This window comes from Enoplosus armatus, chromosome 21, assembly GCF_043641665.1.
Source record: "Enoplosus armatus isolate fEnoArm2 chromosome 21, fEnoArm2.hap1, whole genome shotgun sequence".
In the NCBI taxonomy this organism is placed as follows: Eukaryota; Metazoa; Chordata; class Actinopteri; order Centrarchiformes; family Enoplosidae; genus Enoplosus; species Enoplosus armatus.
The window spans coordinates 17284828-17302259 of record NC_092200.1 but is presented as its reverse complement, the minus strand read 5'-3'; the positions used below and the strand labels follow the sequence as shown (position 1 = coordinate 17302259).

General features: G+C 46.9%; 1 protein-coding gene across 1 annotated transcript in view; it reads right to left on the bottom strand.

The window, feature by feature from the left end:
* The window catches only part of zeb1b (zinc finger E-box binding homeobox 1b), a 45564-nt gene extending 34155 nt beyond the window's left edge, over positions 1 to 11409 (bottom strand). Inside the window, exon 1 of the mRNA XM_070928412.1 lies at positions 11352 to 11409. Within this exon, the coding sequence (XP_070784513.1) occupies positions 11352 to 11409 (58 nt within the window). The remainder of the gene's footprint in view (positions 1 to 11351) is intronic.
* Positions 11410 to 17432: the final 6023 nt, after the last annotated feature.

Below are 17432 nucleotides of genomic sequence, written 5' to 3'. Positions count from 1 at the left end.
AGAACCTGGTCCATTTAAACCTGGGTTTTAATAAAAACACAGCCGGCCCTGCCTGAGGGATAAGCTCCCCAAGGACAAGGGGAAGAGCATGCCTGGGTTCAACAGACTCATCATCAACAATAAACAGCTTTACATCAATGTTATCTGTCATGGGGCAATATAATTATTAGGCGGAATTCAGCCCTGGGCCTCTGCACTTTCCTAAGAAGAGGGCTAGATAAAGCCTGACCCAAATATAAGCCTGCTACCTCGTTACCATAATGCACGCTCCAATCAACTCTAATGCTATTTCTGAGGGTGTACTTTGTATCATTGTGTGTCCATAATAATCCACGTTGCCCTGAAATTCTCCCTGTCCTCCTAAGGAGTTGACCCTCAGACGCTCAGGTGGAACAGATTTGGCTCAAATGGCGCTCCGTGTCAGCAGGCGCAACCGGTAGAGTAAAGAAAAAGCACAGGGGTGAGATTCCTTAGGACCTGAATCACGTTGGAGTCGTCTGCTCACCTCTCTGCCTGTCTAGACGCTGTGTCACTGACACACCCCCCCGGACATCTGTCCTGATTCAATAGATTTATCAGACAGCCATTCGATTAGAAGGGCACTGCTTTAAATTAGCTGGTGAGTCGGAGGAATGATGGAAGTGGGCCGGACAGGAGGGCCATTACAGCCTGAGGGACACTGTCCCTCTTGCTTACAAATGGTCCTCAGTCGCCAGCGATGACAATGACGTGTGTAATCATTTCAACTACAAGGGCTGTGGACAACTGCTGATGCAATTAAACTGGCCTATTCGTATGATTTTCTCTTTCAAATATTTTACTCCAATACAGAGGTATGTGGCATCAGTGTGCATGCGGTTTTACGGTAGGCATCAATCAAAGGGACTTCCATTGGGTAAACAAACAAACAGCTTTCAAACATCTGGTCAGGAGAGATAGAGAGAGAACGAGGGAGGCACCCCAGGGAGATGTGTGGTTTCCCTGAGATCTGTTGATTAGGAGGAAGGATGGAGGGAAGGGGCAGAAAATGGAACAAAAAAAAGGAGAGGAAGAGCCTCAGAGACAGTTCACACTCAGGTCAGAATTCAGGTGGAGGCCAGGAATGCACTCACGAACCACGCTTAACACACTCAGCCACACACACACACAGAAAGACACAAAAAACATGGCCTTTAAATGCATTACAGCCAGACCATGTGACTCTCACGGGGTAGTCTCATGGGAGCATCCCCCACCCCTGATCTCCCTGATGGACTATAACAACAGGAAGTCAGCTTGGCCTGCAACATCACACCACACCACACCTACAGATAACGGCTCCCTCTTTCACACACACACACAGTGCATATTAACACAGAGACAGTCACACTCGCACAGAAAGGCACCCCTTCCTTGCACCATTCCAGCCTTCCTCGTCATCCATATGTTACATTAGCAGCAGCCATTTATCAGTCATCACAGTTAAGTCGACGTTTAATCCCCCTAAAAGTGTGCTGTGTGGTACAGAAGAATCGATGGCACGGTGCCCACTGCTGCTGGCGTCGGTGGCGAGCGAGACGCGCTGCAGCCTGGCACTGAAACAAGGAGAGACCAAGGCTGGCAGGGGGTGGGCTTTTCAGTGACTGAATAGCCCTTGTTTATCTAGGCCCCTCTGGGAAGTCAGGACACTGCAGTGAATAGGAGCCAGTTAGCAGCGATGGCATAATAAGACTAGGGGGAGGACGGGGGTCATTGAAATTCAACGCAGGCTACTGTCAAGACAAACCACCCTTGCCAGCTGTGGCAGCAACTCAAAGGAGCAAGAGAGTGTTTTCTATGGCTGAGGTTTTGGGTTAACAACACAACATTTGGTGACCAAAAGAGTTTCGATGTGCCATTGCTTACTCATCAAAAATACCAGATGAGAGGCGCAATCTTATGTTGAAATGGAAAGGAGGGGTCTTTCCGAAGATGGGGCAACTGTTTCACTAAAGCACACAAACATGGCTAATTTAAGTCATGAACCTCCTCAAAAGAATGACACCGACATGACAGGCAAACAGAACACGACTATTTTTTCTTTCTGCCTGCGTCTCAGACTGTCCAGGAACTCTTCGCCCTTTGTGGGCAAGTCAGGGGTGACTGGAAGCACTGGGAGTCATTGGGTTGACACAGTTGTAGAGTTCTTCAGCTGTATTTCCAAGTCTCAACAGGATGGCAAGGTGCTCTGCAGAAAGGAAAACTGACCTTTCATTCCCAGGCTCACCCTTCAATTTACGGAGCCAAATCTTTTTACTGTGTCTGAAAAGGGATGCTGTTTTTCTTTGCCCTCTGTGTGGCGTGAAACAGACGGGTTTACGGCTTAGCAATGGCGTTGATTCTTTTTCCAGGCTTTCATGTTATCTGCCCCGGTTTGTGGTCTCCGCAGCCCCTGATGAGGAGCCTTAAATAGGCTGCCACAGGTGCTGGGGGCCGGGTAGGTGAAGGAGGGGGAGGTGGCCTGGATGGGAGCAGGGCCGCAGGAAGCCTCTTGTTTTCATAGAGATAAAGGGCTTTCAGGTTGCATCCTGGGCCGTAATCTCTCACACACTTCCTGGTTTTGTTCACTGCGAGGCAAGAGAAAATGACAAACTAACCTTCGCCCTAAGAAGCTGATCGATAGCTTCTGATGAGACAGGATGTAGCTGGGTTTGAAGAGCATAAAATGACAGAGACATCCCGGATTTGATTTTGAACTGTGTCCATTAATAGTCCTTGATCAGGGCTGATTTATGAGTTCATTTATTCCGAGTGCTGCTTCATTACTGGTGATGATTATAAAAGTGTGCATATAATTTCTTTCCTGACCTCTTCATTTGCTTTTAGAGCACAATTAACATTGTTCCAAGCTCTTACATCCTAATTACAGAAAAGATAACGCTCCCTTCCTTCAAATTCAAGTTCCTCCTTAACCAGTCACTTAGGGCTGGCCTTGTGTTTAAAAAAGATCCATTTAACTAGAAATTTGCATGAAAGGGGATTATTGAAAAGTGTGCATTAAGGAGAAGCACAAACTTCAGAAGAACAGGCAACATATTCAGAGGGAAAAAAACCTTCACATTCCTCCTGTTTTCTCTGCTGCTCTCACATTTTCTCTCTCCATTCTGAACATGTCCTTCTTGAGAGGGCCAGCATTTGACCGAGAGCCACACCCTGTTCTCCTGCCAGAGGAAACTTTCAATCTCTGCCTCTCTCCCTCACTCTGGCTGTAGTGCTCTCATACTTTTGTCAGGTGTTATTTATGAGAGCTGTATAGCTGAGTTGCCGCATGCCTACAGCACCTGCTGGCGTTGGAGAATCACAGCCAAGGCAGCTGCCAGAGAGAGGAATGGGAGAGAGAGAGAGAGAGAGAGAGAGACAGCAAAAAGGAAAGAATACATAGGACTCAAGAAGGAGCCAAAGAGTGCAACACTTCTGAGAAAAAGACAATTTAGAGGGCCACAGAAGGAAAGTGGAGGCAAGTACCTGATGGTGGGGCAATAGTGTGTGGCTTTGTTGATGTTGAAAGCGCAGTGGCATCCAGCTAACAGAGCATGCAACTAATGATGGGTGTTATGATGGGAGCAGTAGGACAAAACAAACAAACAGCTGATGAGCAAACACTAATTAATAGTGTCGTACAACTCCAAACGTGATCAATTAAAGGCCATGCTTCATTGACTTGCAGGCAAAAGCGCCGGCGCCAGTGTAACGCGAGAGGGGAGGGCCCCGTCAGCAAGAGCAAAAAGACAGATGTACAATCGGCTGGCTATAGAGATCCGAGGGTACCTACTCCGTTCTCTTCTGTACCTGCTACACACACATTACACCCACTCATGTATTTGTGCATAAGTGCTCTGGGAGGCCCCAGTATGTTAACTGTAAACACCTGAACGCTGGCAGCGGAGAGCTGAGCCAGGACAGGTGGGCCGAGACAGGTCAAAAGTCACTGGCTGAATTCCAATTCCCAGAGTCATAGAGACCCAGTGTGAAAAAAGAACTGCACTATGTACTTTGCTCTTGAAGGCCGTCGATCGTGTATCGCAGGTGCTTGTGGGACGGACAGCCTAAATTTACAGGTTGGTCAACAAGTGCAAGAACGCAATCCCAACCCTAACCCTACTGTACAGAACATCAAATCTAAAAGGTTAAATGTAACACTATTAACTATTCAAGCAATACTTAATTGCTTTCTACTAATAGCAAGAATAGAATAGAAAGAATAGCAACACTCAGGTGGTAGAGGTGAGAAACAGATGGAGTGATGTAACAGTTTATAAAGATGAATTCATCATTCAGTGACGGGTATGTCTCAAACAGGGACCAGCTCTGTTGAATTTCTTTAAGGAGGAACTTAACGAAACCTTCAAGAAAGACACAGCTGTTTGAAAACTTAACACTAACATTGTTAGGAAATACGGTCAATTTCTACAGTGGCTCTTATCTGTCTTTGTTTTGGTTTGTTTACTGCTCTAAAGATATGGTATCTGTTTAGTCCAGGCTGCATATGACATTATTCCTCTGTCCTTTGCCTTTTGTTCACGCACTGTTCTTTTCATTCACAAAGGCATACTGTAGCTCCTTTCTTAAAACAGTCGATGAGTGTGTCTAGGCTTGGCTGCCTCCTTCGGTCAGGTCACACTAGCGGGGTCATGGGGAGCTCAACAAAACACTCATGAGTTAAATGGGGCGATGCGGATGCTCCATGCCTCCCTCTATTCTGCCCTCCCCTCTGTTTTCAGGCTGGCCATTCTCCTCTCATTAATCCTGTGTGGATGTTTATCCATGTTGACATTCAACATAACAGCCGGCCTTCTCTCTGACTAACAAACAGGGTGACTAAGGTTTTTTTTTTTTTTTTTTTTGCTGGAGTTGTCACAGGGCTAGCCTAGCCTAGCTAGTTCAATGCATGAGCTTAGGGGGGCAGAGGGGCACTCGATTTGTTAGTCACATCACAGCCAGGCTGTGCAACTGAAATCAGTATGTGAATATGAATGCGTACCCCCTCAGGAGGGCCATTATCAGTTCTGTGTGCTACGAAGAGGAAAATCAATATGGTCATCATAACGGGCTGGCAAAAAGCCAGCCACTAGGCTGTGTTCAAAGCACAATACACGGCAGCGGATTACTCCTCATCTGATGTCATCTAATTTCATCCCTGTAGACAGAGACACTGTGGGACTATAATAAGGTCAAGCACATCTAAAAGGGACTAGACATCCAACATCTGTGTCAAAAAAGACGACAAGACAAAAGAAGAGACACACAAACGGACAGTTAGGAGGTCTGAAGTGAAGCTACAGCAGAGGTTTGCCCTGATGAATCTTTGCCACAAACACAAGCTGGCGTAAGAGCCCCTTACCGGGCCCGCCTTCTGCCTATTGTGTCAGTCCAGTCTTTTTCATTAACCGCTCCACTGAGGACCACAAGGAGGGGAGGGGGATAGATGGGTGGGAAGGGAAAGAAGGAGGTGGTGGTGGTGATGATGGGGGGGACAAGGAGGGGTCTGCAGGCAGACCCAAAGGGACTCACTGTGGACCTGAAGAGCAGCCACCAAATACATGATTAAAAACACACATCAACAGGCAGCGCTGGACACACCGTACACAATATTTACCGTCCACCAGGATGGCAATTTAGAGGTAATCTCTCCCTCAAGTATACACACTGCTAGAGAATATTATCTCTCACCCTCCTACATGTGGGGAGGGGTTGAGAAGGAGGGAGAGACCAAGAGGGAGCAAGGGAGAGTTTAGGTGAAAGAAAAGAAGAACATAGTTTGTAGCATTTGTAAGGTTGAACTCCTCTTGCAAACACACCTGTCTGCCCATGACTCACTGCTATGGACACAGCAGAGGAGAGGAGGGCAGAGGAGGCTTTTCTGCTCAGCTAGCTTACATGATACACTCAACTGAGCTCTCCTCCCTACACTGCACTGCAACAAATACTTGCCCACACCACTTTTTGTGTCAGCGTCCATGTTTAGGGTCAAGGCTGTCAGGGCTGTTGCAGACCGACACAACTCACTCAACAACATCAAGCATGTCAGTATGGACGCCGTTCCACATGTTGTGTCGCATCAAGGCAACGGTTACTCGTTACTACAGTGCCTACATGATCTTTCATGGTGGCGAGAAGCAGCCCAGGCTGCTATTCTGTGGGGCCGTATTTTGGTTGTGCTTCGGTTCAGTTCACTGAGCTGACACATTGCTACAAGCTCCTACCGCCTCATCCTTGTATTACCCCCATCCCCAATATTTGCCCTTTCAGGGAGAGTGTTGCCGATCTGTGGATGGCTGCGTCATCATCAGTTAGGGAGCGTCCAAGGCGCGCGGCCCCCATCACATTGTCCTGTCATGCAGATGGACCCCTCATGGCCCATGCTGGGGATTCGGGGAAACTCCTGCCTGCTGTGCCAAATTAAGCCTTCACCCTGACATTAAAAACAGCACACTGGGTAGCACACATTGCCACTTTAAAATACACATAAATGCCACGGGGATGCGTTGGCGTTAACGTTTAGGCGAGCAAGCGTGACGCAGACATAAGCTACATTTCCAAGACAAAAATGTCAAACAGAGCGCTGCAAAGCAGGCCCTTGAGGGCCCGAGGGCTGCGTGAGAGAGGGATTTGATGAATTCTGTGAACGTTCCACGGATTCCTCCCTCGCGGGGACCTTTGGGAAAAGAATGGGTCATATGCAAATGGCATGCACAGTATGGTGGAGAAGTTTCCCACAAGCCGAGTGTGAAAAGGGCTCTCCCTCCCCATGCCGGGCCCGCTGAATGGGCCTTTTCTTCTGCCACTGAAAGTGTATGAGGTAGAGCAGGCAAACTGCAAAGGTAACTAGGCTCTTTCTCCTCAGGCTTTCTCACTACAGCCTGAACACACAATGGTTCATTTAAGCATTCAGCCACACAAACCCCAATAAAGCACATCCAAGCGCAGTTAAGGGGGTTACTGAAACTGACTCTGAGTTTAAAACTCCTTCTTTACGAAGGGAGAGCACCTTTTTATAGGCTAATGCTCTCAGCCTCCATGGGAGCAGCTAATCATTAAGCTGCCCTAACAGGGGTGGGAGTGTGGTCGTACATCACATCATTTTAATTCAGCTGAATGGTCAGATGAGGACAGGCCTTTTCCCACCCCGATGGACATGTTGAGGGATGACGCTTAGCTAGAAACAAAACTTTTTTCCGGATGATTAATAAAAAAAGAAACAAGTAAAATGTTGTGGTCTTTACTCGTATGAGGCCTAAAATCATTTTAAGGTTATTTCTGCTGATTTATGTTCCAAGCATAACACACACCTAGTTTTGGCCTAAAATCCATACTGGGCTGGGAGATAGCTGACATGTGTGTCGTGCTTTTCATCTGCCAGCACCAGTCCCACAGTTGTCACCTGTTGTAAATTTCTTTAGTCACCTCAGCCACTTCTCACCAACTCTCTCCATCCCCCCTTTTGACTCCACAGGGAGCGTGGAGCCCACAGTTTAAGGGGTCAGAGAGGAATGGATGAAGAGAAGGAGGGAGCTGAGAAAAAGCTGCAGCTCCAACACCCCCCCCCCCACCACCACCACCACCACCACCCCACCCCCCTCCTCCTCTCTTCGCCTTTCATTGAACAGACTTAAACACAAACACAATTGGACATGCTGGAAGCCTCACAATGGCACAGGGGGGGAAAGTGAAGTCATACTCTAGGCACGCATGGGTGCCTAGGTCAGGGGGCAATCAACAGCACCCCTGGCTACTGTGTTTTAACCCCCCGAAATAAAGGACAAGCTCTGGAAGGAGGAGCGAGAGGGAAGAGACAGAGAGAGAGAGAGAGAGCGGAGGCAGGGGGATTTCCTACTTACTTGGCACTCTCAAATGAAGCTGCTGAGGAAGTTGGTGAAAAGCAGTGAGATAAATGAAAAGTTTCCTCCTCGGCTAAACTCTTCACACAACAGGGGTGGACCTTTAAATGTAAACAGATGTCTTTTAAAACACTGAAGTGGCATGTGGAGCAACAGAGCCAATCCCCACCTCCTCCGAAGCCTTCACTGTAGCCCGAAACATTGCTTGTTTCACCAAACAAACTGCAGCTATAGCTAAACCATTGTTTTTTTGTTGTTCTCCTCTCCTCTCTCTGTGGTTGTATGAATAGTTTCTAGACAGGGTGAGTGAGTCCAGGGAACTAAGTATAGTTTAAGTATAGTTTTACCAGGCCAATAAACATGCTCTTCAACATTACATGAGTTGTTGCCAAGTGCCAAGCCCACAACCTCATTTTCCTCATTTGATGGATGATTCATCAAGGTGCAAGTGTGTGCCAGAGTATGCCTCAGAAAGAGAGGGAGGAATGGAGAGAGAGAGAAGAGAGAAAGAAAGACAGTTTAGGGGATGAGACAAATGACCCTTATGATAGAGTCAAATAAATAGAAATCCTAGCTACCTGTATGCACCCTTATTTCGAGGTGTCTGTTCTGAATACATCAGCTCCTGAGCACGGGTACAAAGCTGTCCCAGCACAGCCCTGTTTATTTTTGCAAAGAATGTTACCAGGCGCATTCCTCTATTCCCAAATTGCTGTGTTAAATTACCGTTGCAGGGAACGGCTGCTATTCCTGAGGGGATCTGACTGGGGAGAAGCGACAAAGGAAGCTGTAGTATCCCGCCGATTGCAAACACCTGTCGTCCTGCAGGCTCTTAACACCTCTCTGTTTACAGCGGGGAATGGAGCTCACCTTGATCTCATCTACCCCTGTTAACCAGGGACCTGGCAAAGCCAGGGACCATAACAAGCCGGGCACAACTTGAGGGCTTGCTTAATTATTAGAGCCCAAGCAAAGAAAAAAAAAAGTAGTCACTAGGCTGAAGTTGGCCATATTAAAGGGCCAATCAGAATCAGAATCAGAATCAGAAATACTTTATTGATCCCCGGGGGGAAATTGTTATTAAAATGTAACAAAGCCCAAAACCAAGGCTATGACAGCATGCAACAGCACCAGCCTTCAGTCTGACTTTTACTGAGGAATTCCCTTCAAAAAGCAGAAACGTTGATTTACATGACAGATCACCAGCCTCGTCAGAAGGTGGTAGGAAGTGAGGACTGAAAAGCAGACCTCGGGAAGGCTCTTTGAAGCAGATGCAAATGAGGCAAAGTAACAGGGAGCACATCTGTTTGGTTAAGGATGTGACTTTAAATATCAATAAGGCCGTGTCCTTATTCAGAAGCATTTAAAAAAAACCCGTTAAAGTCAAAGGGGGAGAAAAGCAACAAATGAGAAGCCTCTCCAGAGTAAACACGACTCCCCTCTCCCACGCAGACATCCACACCTTAACAGCAGGACCGTTATCTGAGGTGTGTCCACACCTTGCACATATCTGCACACACGCTCCAGAGACGAAATGCATAGCTGAGCACACCCCCATGTAAAACCCCCCCCCCCCAAAAAAAAAAAACGAGAGGACAACATCAATAGCGCCTATCAACAAAAAAAAAAAAACATGATGCCACTCTTCAGGTATCCACAGGAAATTCACACGACAGCAAAGCCGCACAATAATAATAAAAAAAAATTTAAAAAAAAACCCCAGTTGGTCGCATTTCCTCCCACGAATTCGGGCCTGTTTTTAACACCACAGAAAGTGGCCGGCACGGCTTTGTTTTGGCAAAACACCGCTGAATTCCCTGCGTTACCCCCAGTTCCTTTAATCTGCACTGGGTGGCACGACTCCTGAGCGTGACTAGTTGATAGACAACACATGTTGGTCAGACCTTTTTTCCTCACAGAACCAACAACAAAAAAAAAAAACACAACAAAAAAAAAGGCTTGCTTTCACAATAAAACAATTAGAAATAGTCAAAGGCTGTGGTAAATTGTCGCAGTACGGATTCGCAACGGCCCACGGCGTAAATGCGTGTGGAAAGATGTAGAAAAAGACGTTAACAACTCGCAAAAGTTTCACGCAGATTCACCTGGCAATTAAGCAACACCGACATTCGCGTTCTGTTGACAAAAGCGTCCTTGAACGGAGCTCTGTAGGCCACTTTACAGCCGCACAAACAATATTTTCACACCGCCACAAAGTGAGTGAAACCCCCGCTGAGCTTCGCACACCGAAACGCAGATTCGGTTAGGCGTGTGCGTGTGTTATTAGTACACGGGCTGTATTTAAACCACGCAGTAACGGGGACGGATGAAGACGGACGGAGCGTTTGGAAGGAGGTTCGCTCGCGGCCACGGCCGCACAGGAATCAGGGTTCCCAGCGCGCGCGACTGGAGAGGATCCGCTGTCCTTATATGGGCTGCGCTCGCCCTGCTCGCACAAACAGCGCGTGAGATATTCCTCGTTCTCTGGAGCCTCTGTTACCCCATCCATGTTTCAACTAAGCTTTCTGTCATTACTTCACTATCAAAGAACAACCCCCCCCCAACCCACCCTCCCATGTTAAAACATGTTCGGCGAGCGGTATGAGCAGCACCGAACTAAAACACAGAAGTTGGGAGGATGAGGGAGAAGAGAACTGCTCAAAAACGTGCTTCAACGCAACGACGCGCATTTTCTTCTCATTTCTGCCTTAAGACGTTTTAATGGTGTCGCCGATATTATGTTAACCCAATTCAAAGCACATAGCAGGCAGGAGTTAAGTCAGGCAACAACAACAGCAGCAACAGCAACAGCAACAAAAAAAAATGCGTTTTGTCAGCCCATGTAGGCTAGTGCAGCAACAGTGTCCTATCGCTACCTGCTCCGAGCGAGTGAGCGAAAGAAAGAAAAGAACAAACCAAACAGTTATGTCCCCCCCTCCACCACCACCACCACCACCACCCCACATCCCCAGATTCAGGAACACAAATGATGTCCACGACGTTTTCCACAAGAGCACAGCTGTACGTTTGTTCAACCCAAATCGGTAAGCAGTCTGCCGAGGTCCGCAATAACATTCAGGTAGCCTGTTCCCCACAAGAAACAGGTCCGAGTTTGGTGGTGGGCTCAAAAAGAAACTCGACAGAACGTAACTAAATCAATGGATAAAGAGTCCACAAAGCGCGTCAAAGTGTGTCGAAATGAATAAAGAGGTATTAAGTGGAGACAAAAGCTGGTCCACTCATAATAGGGTGAGGTGCGTGTAACGGTCTCCGGTGCAGCGGACCGCTAGGCGGAGGGAGAGACGCGACCCAGGTATAACGGTACACCACATAGGGCTGTAATACAGCGCTCACTTGCTACTTCCCAGCACTTTCAGTTACTAAAAAACAGACCTATGGGCTGCCAAACTTTTCGGCGAAATTACCGGGAGACAGCGCAGACTCTCGAAGGGTTCCCCGAACGAAAAGCTCCGCGTCGGAAGTACTTTTACTCACCGTTGTTCCTCTTCGGGTTCGCCTGCTTTCTGCGCTTACACCTGGGGCCATCCGCCATGATCCTTTCGTTGTGTCTAAATGCTGCCGGAGAGTCACCTCCTCTCTCACCCCCTCTCCCCCTCCTCCTCCTCCCTCCCTCCCTCCCTCCCCTTCACCTCCCCTTCTCCGCACCTGGTTTACGACACTCAGCTTTACGACATCACCTTCCCGCACCTCCCCGACCCATGCTGCCAGTACCATTCATAGGAAGGAGCCTACTGGAAGTGAGAGGGATGACCGCATGTCCACGGTACCTGCGCAGCCGTTTACTAATGTGTCATGTGTTGAAAACAAAAGATGCAGCTATTTCCTTGTGTCTTCCCCCCCCCCCACAGTAGTGACTAAAAGGCATAGGCCTAGGTGATAGTGGTTAGGGGCTGTGTTAGTTTGCATTGTTTATAAATACTGTACCTCATGCGGTTTGTTTACCTGGACACAAAGCCGGTTGGAAACTTTATTTATTTGTATTTTATTTGTTTGTTTTGTCGTTGTTGTTTTGAGAAGGTAATATTGTGCTGTTTTTTTTGGCAATGTCTCACTGGCTTTCTCTTACCCACACGTATATAAGTAATTGGTTGAAGATGAATTATTGTGTGACGTAATCCCTGTACATTATGTTATGATATGAACCTTCAAATATGACATTTTACCACCCAACTTTGACCTACTGCCCTGTTGTTTACCTGTCATGCATGTGTCTGTATGTATTTGCCTGTGTGTCTGTGTGTGTGTGTGTGTTGCACAGCAGCAGACTGAGCGTGTGTGTGTGTGTGTGTGTGTTAGCGAGAAGAAGAGGTCATGAGACTGTCATCACTGAATTAATCCTCCACCTAAAGAAAGACCCTGCTGTTCTCCTGAGCCCAGCTCACTGAGATGAACTGTGATGAAGAGGACGCAGACAAACCTCCACACACCACTTATCACACTAGGCTCTGTGTACATGGAAAAGAAAAAAAATCCAGGGTCACATGTTTGAGGTGCATTCTTCTGGAAACTCGAAGTGACAGAGGAAAGAAGTACATAAACTCAGCACAGGATGAAATGATGCTTGAGGTCCGATGACATGCAATTATAGGTCAGAGCAGCAGTTGCTGCGAGGCTGTGGCTATTCTTGAAGCAGATGACTATAAGGTTTCTGGTGCCTGGACCTCTGGTATGTGAGTTGTTGTCATCATTCTGTGTATTGTGGCAGCTAGACTGTGTAACCCAGTTTTGCCTCAAGTTGGGTGTCCTGTATTGTCAAGACAGACTGTTTAATGAGGCCGTGACAATTTGTAATCACTGGAAAGTGATTTAAGGAGCGAGCAGAAGTTACCGCTTTGACTTCGGTCTGTCTGCGGGATATATTTGGATTACAATTCCAGGATTTCATCATAGAACCATCTACTAGATATTATGTCACAACCATGTAGCATTGATATTAATGTACCTCTCAAGCATTTCGACTCCTCGTTGCAGGACAATCGGCTTATCATTCAGCTACATATGACAGCCTGTGTACATTGGATGGCTGATCTCTGGGCTGAATAATTCAGTAGCAGCAGAGCAGCCCAGCTCTCAGGGCAGGCTGCCCAGACAGAGAGTAATAGCTTTAGCATAAACAACACCTCCACACTTGCTCCAGGTGGCCTCTTCCACCAATAGACAGCCCGGCTTCAGAGGGGAGGGTGCCCAGACTCTCTCCCTGCCTTCCCTGATGAAAAAGGCCCCAGAAACAGTCTGCATCAGCAAAGATCAATGATGAGACGCTCAGCTAACAGTGCAGTTGTGTAGCGGTGATCCCTGCACACCGGGCCTGGAAAAATAGGATGCTTGTTATCCAATGGAAAGTCAGATCTTTCCCATTTTCCTTGGATCCCGCCGCTATTAGCATGAAGTCATTTTTCACTGTCTGTGGAAAACAAAGAATAACAATTATACGACCACTACTAATATGAAATAGCCTGGAGACATCTCTGATGTGTTTCAGAGGAACTGGAGTAAAACAGGGTGATTTGTTTTCTCTGGCAAACCTCTGTGTATTTTGCACTGGAGCTAATTCATACACCAGCAAATGAGAAATACACGGAGCTGCTGATGTTGTTAGTCACACACCGGCTTCCTGATGACCCCTACTATGATTTGGATGAAAGCAGGGTCAGCGAAGTCAATTACAAGACAGTGATCTGATTTAATAAAAAAACGGCCACACTAAAATGAACGCCTCAGCTAATAAAGGCAGAGACACACGTTTTAATCACGAAGGCCCTGCAACGTCCCCAAAGAGGACATCCAGGTGCTATTCGCCTGAATAATGACATCAGCAATAAAACCGAGATATTGTCTTAACTAAAGCGGGCCATGAAATACAATCAAAGGCTGACTCCTGCTCTTCCTATGGGGAGTTGAAACTGAGGCGAGGAAGGGGGAGAGAGTGAGGGATAAGCAGCCGTCCTCCACTACATTAAGGGATCATGCTGCTCCCTGAAAATGAGTATTGATCCTCTTAGGTCCAGGATCGTTTAGGAGATTAATGTGAGTAGTGGTTGAGCTCCATGGTGCTCCACGCAGGACCAGGGGATCAGCTCAGTGGGACTGCCGAGCCAAAAGCAGCCTTGCGGTGAGTGGGGACAGAGGGGCTCGTGTGCAGTTGTGGGGGGGGGTTGGGGGGCAGCTCTGTCCCATACATCCAAGCCACAACCCCACTAGCTCTGTGCCATCTGGACTGTCAGCTAAGAGAATCAGCTGGATGTCTCGGGGGGGGGGGGTCAGAGGGGTGGGTAGGAGAAAAGGGAGAAGGCGAGAGGGTGTAAAATAGAAACAGTCTGGGGGAAAGCAAAAGAGCTGAAGAGTGTCAGATGCGGGCAGGGCGGATGGGAAGAAGGCGAGCGAGCGAAGGAACAGAGGAAATGAGAGTAGAAGAGAGGAACAGAAAGTGCAAAAGGAGGACGGCGGGAAAGGTACACCCTGCCCTGCTCCAAATAGAGAGGAGAAGCAGGAGGCAGTGGCAGTGATAGAGAGAGACACAGCAAAGACTAAACTGCTTAATCTCTCCCAAGAGACGGCAGCTAAATGTGAGGTCCTCCTCCCCTTTCCACAGACCAGCAACCCCCCACACAACACTATCACCGCCATGGAGCTCTGCTCAGCTGCAGTCAAGGCACTTATCCAGCTAAAAGATACACACACACACACACACACCTACACACACACACACACACACACACACTCGAAAAGTGCCCAGGTGGAGCCTACATTGCAACTGATACTGTGGAGAAGAGAAAAGATCAATTTCAGCTTAGAAGTGAAGCGCCACGCTGCACAAAAAAAAGGACGGTGGGAATGAGAATGAGGTTGTTTTTTTTTTTGTTTTTTTGTTTTTTTTATTTATAAATTCTGCTGCTTTTAACAATCTGGCTCGCAGCAAACAAACAGATCTCATTGCGAGCCTGAGAAGCTTCTCGCGTCCCTCCCTTGAGGTCAAGTCGGCCCCTTGGGGAGTCTCCCGAGACAAATATCAGCCAAAGTGTTCAGCAGCGTTTGAATGCATGCTGTCAGAGTCTGAAATCCAACAATGCAATGTTTTGAGGACTAGATGTCAATCTCTCGGTTTTCCTCCGCCGCCGTGCCGGAGTATTCTCGCCTCACTTCCGTCTTCTATGGATTTTTCTCAAGACAGGATGTAGCTGACACACTTGTTGGAGTGAGCCACACCTCAAACATCTTAGTAAGGGGGGAAAGGTGAATAGGACAGAACCAAAGTATTCTAATACCCTTCCTCTATTAAAGGGGCCCTCCACTGATTTTTAAACAGTTTCGTTTGTCATCATGAGGAGAACTAATCAGCTGATTAAAGCAGTTGAATCGTGTCCTTTGTGGCTCTGGAGGCAGCACTCCAAAGTCTGAAATGTTATCAGCTGATGTTATCGGGCTTGGACATGGCGACTACAAGTTTTTGAACAGAAAGCCTGCATTACAAACTGCAAGCCGGAGCCATGTGGTGGTGGAATGTAATTACTTTACTCCGCTACTACAATGCAGAGGAAAACATTGTACCTTTTACCCAACTACATGTATGTATCAGCTGTTCAATTCAAGGGCACAGTAGCCATATTGAAATGATGTTCACAGTGATGTTATGGATCGTATGTAGGAACAGTAATTCACTTAGTAAGCATCTCTCCCAATTGCGTTTCAACAGATCACGTCACGCGCACGTGTGTGTGTGTGCGTGTGTGTGTGTGTGCTGTGTGTGACATAGGGGGCTCTTTTCTGGGCTCAGCTCTTGGGTTTGGAGGGCTTTGTGATGGAGGGCGTCTAGGGGGCTGGATTTAAGGTGATTAAGACATCCGAGCGTTTGTGTGGGTTACAAGTCACTTTACACAAAACACATAATGAGCTTATAATATAAGATGCATAGCAATAGATTAAATCACCCAACAGTATATAAGATAGTTACAAATGAGCTCCACATTGGGTTCAGCTGTAATGCTAAAAGTTCTATATAAATAAAATTGCCTTGCCATTAATACATCAGTAGAACAGTCCAATGGTATACTCTAATATAATACATAGTATAATAGCAGTCACAGTGGCCGTCTTTCTTCCACTTTTAAGTACATTTTGTATGTAATGTTGCTACTTTTACTTATTACGCTATTACAATTCATTATGGGAGGTGTAGGATTTTTGGTTCTTGACCCATAGGCAGTAAAAGTTATATATTACATACTTCAGCCTCTGCTCTTTTGATTTTGACCAGCTGTCTCTTCTGAGTCCCCTAACTTTATAGAAGCACGACACCAATTTGGTGCAGTACCCCTCGAAGGAGACGGGAGAGGATGTGATTGGCAGGGGGGGGGTTACCACAGACGAACAAGCCAGTTTGAGACACACGTGCAATTACATCATTTCATCTGGCTTAGCAGGAATCTCCCTAGTAAACCACCAATTTGGTGCAATGTTGAGCTTGTAATGCTGTAAGGCTTTTTGATGGATCACAATTGTAAGACCATTGCAACCATTATGGCGTACCATCATAAAATGTCTCAAGCCCGACCCAAGATAACCCTAATGACATCATCAGGGTAATTTTACAAAGCTCCTCCAGAGTCAGAGAAGTTATGATAGATTAAAATCACTGTAGTGCGCCTTTAATCTGACAAAACTGGAGGGAACAAAGTGTTCCTTTACTTTATGTCCTGTCTGACTCTCTTTCTGCACTTCACGAGTCAAAAAATCAAGATTAGACAGTAACTCTTAGGGAAGACCGGGGTACAATCAGGCTTGAAGAAGCCCCCTCTGATGCTCAGAGTTACACAAACAAACACAAACTCCCCCACTCCATTGGTTCCACAGGGGTGGGTGGCCACGGGGCGGAGAGCGCCTGACCTGCGGGTGAACGTAACGCTGCCTGTCTCCACGGCAGGCCAAGATATATACTTGTTTTGGCTAGGCAGACGTGTGTGTGAAGTTATCCCAACACACGCATGCACATACACATGAACACACACACACACACACACACAACCTCGGCGCTCCAGACAGGCTTGCCCCCGTCTTCTCCCTCCTCTTGTGACTTTCAAAAGGAGACAGCCATCCTCTGGAAAGCCCAGTGTAAATTTATACTGTATTTATTGGAGCGCCTGTTGCATTTTACTCTTCATTTGTGCGCACTGCAAAGACGTCAAATTCAGTCTATCAAGACGTTATTTTTGGAGTCGTCTTCTCTCACAGTCGAAACCAGTGTGAGGTGAAATAATGCGTGTGAACTGAGGTGTACTGCAGTGACAAGACGATGCTATGAATCAGGTCATGCAGATCCGTTTTTTAAGACTCTTTTCCGCTTCTATTTTGAAAAAGTTTGCCCAATTCCTACCTGTATGGAATTTCAATTGGACGAAGAAGTTACTCTTTGTATATTATGCATTGTTAAAGGGTTGTGTCACCCACTTTAAAAAAAAAATGCTACCCATGCACATAGTTTCTGTTTTGTATGCCCAGGTTTTGAGATATCTGTCTTTGATGTGAAGGTGAATGGAATTTCAAGCAAGAAGGCTCAGC